This window comes from Macaca mulatta, chromosome 10 (assembly GCF_049350105.2).
Source record: "Macaca mulatta isolate MMU2019108-1 chromosome 10, T2T-MMU8v2.0, whole genome shotgun sequence".
Lineage (NCBI taxonomy): Eukaryota > Metazoa > Chordata > Mammalia > Primates > Cercopithecidae > Macaca > Macaca mulatta.
Window position 1 is genome coordinate 73,616,831 of NC_133415.1, and position 6,963 is coordinate 73,623,793.

Consider the following 6,963-nt stretch of genomic DNA (forward strand, 5'->3'; position numbering starts at 1 on the left):
ATCAAAAAGGAGCCTTATGTGTGCCCAGTGTTGAATACATAGTATCTCTGGGTTACTGTCCTACCTTTGTAAGACTCAAATGACTGTCAAAGTAGAAGTTTCTTAATAATGGAAATAATTCCTTAGAACTCATTGTTGGTATGGTAAGTCAGACTGATATCCTTAAATATCTACTAGCTTTGCATGAATCTGGCAATTTCCAGCTTGTAAATACTGGGTCTTCCAGATTGATTTTTAAAATATGGGACACTTTAGCCAGGTGTGGTACATGCCTGTAGTCCCAGCTACTTGGGAAGTTGAGGCAGGAGGATTGCTTGAGCCGAGGAGTTCAAGTCCAGCCTGGGCAACAAAGCGGGACCACATCTTTAAAAAAAAAAAAAAAAAAAGGGTCGGGCGGTGGCTCACACCTGTGATCCCAGCACTTTGAGAGGCCAAGGCGGGTGGATCACAAGGTCAGGAGATCGAGACCATCCTGGCCAACATCACGAAACCCCGTCTCTACTAAAAATACAAAAAAATTAGCTGGGCGTGGTGGCCGCACTTGTAATCCCAGTTACTTGGGAGGCTGAGGCAGGAGAATTACTTGAACCTGGGAGGTAGAAGTTGCAGTGAGCCGAGATTACACCACTGCCCTCTAGCCTGGTGACAGAGCAAGACTCCCTATCAAAAAAAAAAAAAAACATTTTCCCATAGAAACCATATTGTAACTGGGGGCTGGGTTTCCACACTAGCCCACAATATATACCTAAACATGGCATTAACAGCCATAGTTTTAGTCCTGGGTCTTGGGAGCAAAGACCTTTTGAGAAAAAGAAGAGGCGGAAAACTGTACCAGGTACGTGGCACAAGTAAACTTTTAGGTAGATGAAGTATGATTTTGGCCTTACCTATCTCCCCTGGTGTATCTAAGTTAACATTACCTCATTTCAGGCCTTCAAACAAAATTCCTATTTATTAATGATATAGGTTGCATAATGGGTGATACTGTGGATGGGTGCCACATGTGAAACGTATTGCAGCTTACGGAGGTTTTTTTGTTTTTTTTGTTGTTTTTTTGTTTGTTTGTTTGTTTGTTTTTTTAAGATGGAGCCTCACTCTGTCGCCCAGGCTGGAGTGGGGTGGCGCAATCTTAGCTCACTGCAACCTCCACCTCCCGGGTTCAAGCAATTCTGTCTCAGCCTCCCTAGTAGCTGGGACTACAGGTGCACACCACCACGCCCGGCTAATTTTTCCTATTTTTAGTAGAGACAGGGTTTCACCATATTGGTCAGGCTGGTCCTGAACTCCTGACCTCAGGTGATCTACCCCCCTCGGCCTCCAAAAGTACTGGGATTATAGGCGTGAGCCACTGTGCCCGGCCTGGAGCATTTTTAACATTTGATTTATTTGTGAAGTATGCATTATTATCCCCACTTGCCTCTCATGTGACAGAGGCAGAAAGTTAAATGACATGAGTGACAGCATCCAGTGACTCAAGCAGTAGAGCCAGTCTTCTCACTAGAATCTGTTGTTCCCACCATGTGAAAGAAATTACACTATTTAAGATTTTGGCTTTTTTTACTTAGATCACTTTTTTAAAGTATTCGTTATTTTGAAGACTTCAGAAGTAAACAATATTCAAATAAGTGAAATTGTTTAGTGATTATATTCTATAAATTTTTTGAGCTGGAAGTGTTTATAGCATTTTAGACTTTTTTTTTTTTTTTTAAGATGGAGTCTCGCTCTGTTGCCCAGGCTGGAGTGCAGTGGCACGATCTCGGCTCACTGCTCACTGCAACCTCCGTCCCCGGAGTTCAAGCGATTCTCCTGCCTCAACCTCCCGAGCAGCTGGGATTACAAGCACCTGCCACCACGCCTGGCTACATTTTGTATTTTTAGCCAGGTTTCACCATGTTGTCCAGGCTGGTCTCGAACTCCTGACCTCAGGCGATGCCCGCCTCAGCCTCCTAAAGTGCTGGGATTACAGGCATGTAATTACACCCGGCCAAGATTTTAGACTTTCAAACTAAACCCCATTAGTTTGAAAGAAACCATCTTTTATAGGTGAGTCTGAAAGAAAAGGAAACTAGCTCAAAGTGGTGAATGGCTCAGAATTATAGCTTTAGACTTTAAATTAGTATTGTATCTTGTAGGAGTTTGGTGTAGGTTTCTTTTCTTAAATAACTTCCATTACATTTGGAGATTTGGAAAATTCAAGTCACCCTAACTTCTTTATTCGTATTTTTACTTGTGGCTTATAAAACTTTACTATTTTACATGTGCGGGTAGGAGGACAAAATACTTAATATATCAAATAATAACAGTGAAATAAGCATGTCACTTTATTTTGGTATAATTCAGTTAGCTATTTTATAAATCGTTGCTAGACAAAAAACTAGTTCTTACGTATTCACTATGTAGAGCCCCGAAGGAATTCAACTACACAAGCATTTGAATAGCTGCATTTATTTTAAATTGAAAATAATAATTCCTTTTAAAAATAGCTTCTCACCTCACATCACCCTTAATCCAAATTAGTGAAGTTCTTAATTTGGGGTCTCTAATCCCTGAGTGGGCTTTGAGGGTTTCTGAACTCCCTGAAAATGTATGCAAAATGGTATGCCCCCTTTTCTGGGAAGAGAGTACAAAATGACTTCTAATAGATTTTCAAAGAGCTCTGTAAACCAAAATAACTTCTGCTTTACTTTATTTGTATATCATTTTAGTAGCAGAATATAACTTAGCAATTTAGGGAGATTCATCTTATTTATCCTATATTTCATATTTTAAATTATATGCTTATGGGGCTTTTATGTTGGCTAGGAATAAGTATACTTTTAAATGGTTGTTTGCTCCACTTTTGCTTATACATCTTGTATTTTCTAATCTTTAAAAAATAGGAACACAGCCTATTGGATCCCTAGGCTCAATATCTCCTAATAGTTATGGAAGTGTGAAAGATGTGTGCACTGCAAAATTTGGCTCCAAACATTTTTTTCATCTTATCCCTAATGAAGCAACAATCTGCAGCTTGCTTCTCTGCAACAGAAATGACACTGCCTGGGATGAGCTGAAGGTAGGTAATGAATTTTGAATTCTATATGCAGGGGCTGAGGGAGGAATTAGTCACTCAACAGTTATTATGAATTTTTTTTTCGTAGCTTCCCTAGGTAGTATAGAAAGCAAAAATTAAAATGACTGATGCAGAGTCACAAGTAAGCTAATTTAAATGCCTGTGGCATTATAATAATTTTGGCATGTGTTGCCATTTATTATTTCTACTATTGACAAGAAACCTAAAAGGCCGTTGACATGTGAACTTTTCTAAGAAATTAACTTGAATTGTGTAGTCTTTGATGCTAATGTGTATGAATAATTCACTTGGAAAATGAGTTCAGCAGTCAATATCCATCATCCACTGCTTAGCAGAGTTTCCTGTTCTCTGCCAGCAATAATACATTCAACTTTTATACAAGGGAAATGAACATCTGTGGGATTGGTCACAAGTTTTAAAGATTCATGTATGCTCAAGGATATATCCTTAGTAAATGTTAAAGGTCTGTGTGGTTTTTTTTATTTATTATTGCTGGGATGTAACTGTATTATTTCCAAAACAATTCAAAATAAATTTATTATTTAGACTGAAATAATTTTTTTTAGTGGATGTGCCAGCAAACCTTGTTGACCCAGATATTTTGAGGCCATATATTTGTCAGTCTCAATTTGAAGAGCTAAGTGTATACGAAAGAAAATACTAATCTGGCTCCATGAAACAAACTTCTGACTAAAGTATCTTCCTTTAATCTCTAAACCTTATTATTCAGAATGTTTTAATCACATGACAACCTTGGCACAGCACAAGTTTTGTTCTTTTGCAATTAAAATCATACTCTTTGTATTCACTGTGATGCTTTGAGAGCATGACTTTTTGTGTGTGTATATGATGTGAATGTCTGATTCTGATGATTTGGGGTTTTTCTTAGCTCACGTGTCAGACGGCACTGCATGTCCTGCAGTTAACACTCAAGGAACCGTGGGCTTTGTTGGGAGGTGGCTGTACTGAAACTCATCTGGCTGCATATATCAGACACAAGGTACATAAGATAATCCTCTTCGGATTACCTGAATTCTCAGCAACTTTTGTTTTATGAGATAATAATCCAAAATCATAATATCCTGTAGCCTTTTTGTTTGTTAGTTTTAACTTTTATTTTAGGTTAAGGGGTGCATGTATAGGTTTGTTATATAGGTAAAATTGTAGCCTTTAACACTGAATTTTTCAGTAGTCTAAATAAAATACATAATCCAAAACACTTGAGGGAAATAACAAGGTAAATATAAGGTAATATCTTTATTACAATGGTTTATTATAAAAATAATATTTTAGCAAATGATCACGTTCTTTGAGTATTGTCTACATGTACTGCATGTTGAAGCTAGCATCCTGTTATTGGGAGTTCTCTTAGAGATCTCAACTGCTGCAATACAGTAATAATTGATGTTCACAAACAAAAGGGCCAAGTTTCTACAGAATACTTAAGTATCTTCTAGAGCGTCAAGAAAACAGTTTCATTTATTTAAGCAGTTCACATATTAGATTCTAATTTTAAGATTGGTATTTATGTATGTTATTTATTAATTCTACTAAATAGAATTTTTTGATTAGTCTGGGAAACTCCATTTCCTGACAGCTCTCAGATAAGTTTAGTGCATTGTAGTTCTGATTATGTCATAAGTACTGGCCTACTTTATTTGAAAATGGATACAAAATGGTATAGGTGTTTTCCAGATGTTAGCAGTCGATTCATTGGGTAAACATGCCCTGTCCCTCCCCAAGTAACTTAGAATCTGTTTGAAGATAAAGCACTTTCATGAAAAGTTATCAGAATATACATTATGGAAAACAAAATTCGTGCCAATCTATTGGTGCTGAATGGACAATAATGTGTTCTGAAATGGAATTGAGTAAACTAGAGAAAGTTTTTTGCAGGAAGAAGGTGTCTTGAGTCGGAAAGTAGTCACTGTTTTTAAGCAGTTAAGATATGGATTTTTTAAACCATCATTCAGTTGTTAGTTTGCTAATACAGACATGTTGCTTAACAACAAGGATATATTCTGAGAAATGCATCATTAGGCAATATTGTTGTGCAAACAGTATAGAGTGTACTTACACAAACCTACATGGTAGAGCCTACTACACTCCTAAGCTATGTGGTTTAGCCTATTGCTCCTAGGCTACAAACCCTTACGGCAGGTTACTGTGCTGAATACTGTAGGTAATTGTAGCACAATGGTATTTGTGTATCTAAACATATCAAAACATAGAAAAGGTTAGTAAAAATATGGCCTTCTAATCTTATGGGACCACTGTTGTATATGCAGTCTGTCATTGACTGAAGCGTTGGTATGTGGTACATGGCTAAATATTAATTTTTCTTTTTATCTTGGAATTTCTAGGATAAACTTGTTTAAATAGTGAAACCAGAAGACAGTTTATGGTCTTACTACCTTTTCATTAATTTAAAGAGAAGAATATTCCTTTTTAAAACATTGATGTGAAAATTTACATCATTATTTCCAAATAAAAATATGTGCATTCTCATTTTAAACAAATCTCAAACATTTTGCAGAGATAAATAAGTACAGCATTTGAGACATCAGTCTTCAGGAACTTCCTCCTGTGTGCAGAGAAACCTGTAATACATGCATTATGCCTTGTTCTTCATGTATTAAAGAGGCACTACCACGCCTCATTCAGAATAAGCTGATGATGGGGTCATCCTGAGTCACCCATTCTGGTAACATGACTGGTAGTATATACATTTTTACTATAACCAACCTAGTTAAGGGTTTGCAGCCTGGCCGACTGACCCATACAAGCCCATTAGCATTGTACCAAACCCCAAATTAAATGAAAGTAAGTAGTAACTTTAGGAATAAGATTTTGATTCAGTATCTTATTTTTCTTAAACAGTTTATATTAATTGCTTTGTATGTGTTCTCAATGTTTTTATTACTCTTTAGACTCACAACGACCCCAAAAGCATTCTCAAAGATGATGAATGTACTCAAACAGAACTTCAACTAATTGCTGAAGCATTTTGCAGTGCCCTAGAATCTGTTGTTGGCTCTTTAGAACATGATGGAGGTGAAATTCTCACTGACATGAAGTATGGACACCTTTGGTCAGTTCAGGCAGATTCTCCCTGTGTTGCTAACTGGCCAGATTTGCTTTCACATTGTGGCTGTGGATTATACAATAGCCAGGAAGAACTCAGCTGGTCTTTCTTAAGAAGCACACGTCATCCTTTTGTGCCACAAACCTGCCTTCCACTTGAAGCTGTGGGCTCAGCCAGCAACCTGACCTTGGACTGTTTGACTGCAAAGCTTAGTGGCCTACAGGTGGCTGTAGAGACAGCCAATTTGATTTTGGATCTCTCATATGTTATTGAAGATAAAAACTAAGAGAATAGCATGTTTGTATTACGAAAGAAACAAATAAACTAGTCTGGTGGCAATTAAGAAAAATTGTGAGTGTATTTGTTCTCTCCCAAAGACCTGTTCTACATATTTGGACAAATGACTCATAAAATTATAGATACACTTATTTAGGAAAAAAGGTGATTCGTGAATAGAAATGCCATGAAATAATAAAAATATGAAGCATTATTTATTTTAAAATATTATAGTTATCTTAGGGATTCTATAGTGACTGCTGTACATTGTTCTAAATTTTTATTGTTATTTTGGCATCATTTTGAGAGCAAACAAATAAAAAGACTCCTAATCCATGCTCTAGTTTGGATATACATGTTTTAGATATTTTCTAGTTAGTAGTAATTACATATGCTTAAAGTAAACTAGATCTCACAGTGTCACAAAACTTTCAGCATATATTGCTCAATCAAAAGAAGTATTCAAACTGCACATTGAGTAAAATTTCACTTTTCTCCGTGCCCTTTATCTCAGGCTATATTCTTCAGT

General features: G+C 36.7%; 1 protein-coding gene across 2 annotated transcripts in view; it reads left to right on the forward strand.

The window, feature by feature from the left end:
- MKKS (MKKS centrosomal shuttling protein) overlaps positions 1 to 6,507 on the forward strand; it is a 29,117-nt gene extending 22,610 nt beyond the window's left edge. Inside the window, 3 exon segments of one of the 2 annotated variants that reach the window (NM_001266509.3) lie at positions 2,880 to 3,055; positions 3,963 to 4,073; positions 6,004 to 6,493. In NM_001266509.3, coding sequence (NP_001253438.1) covers positions 2,880 to 3,055; positions 3,963 to 4,073; positions 6,004 to 6,444 — 728 coding nt within the window. In that variant the 3' untranslated portion in view covers positions 6,445 to 6,493. 2 annotated transcript variants of the gene reach the window in all.
- The last annotated feature ends 456 nt before the right edge of the window (positions 6,508 to 6,963 follow it).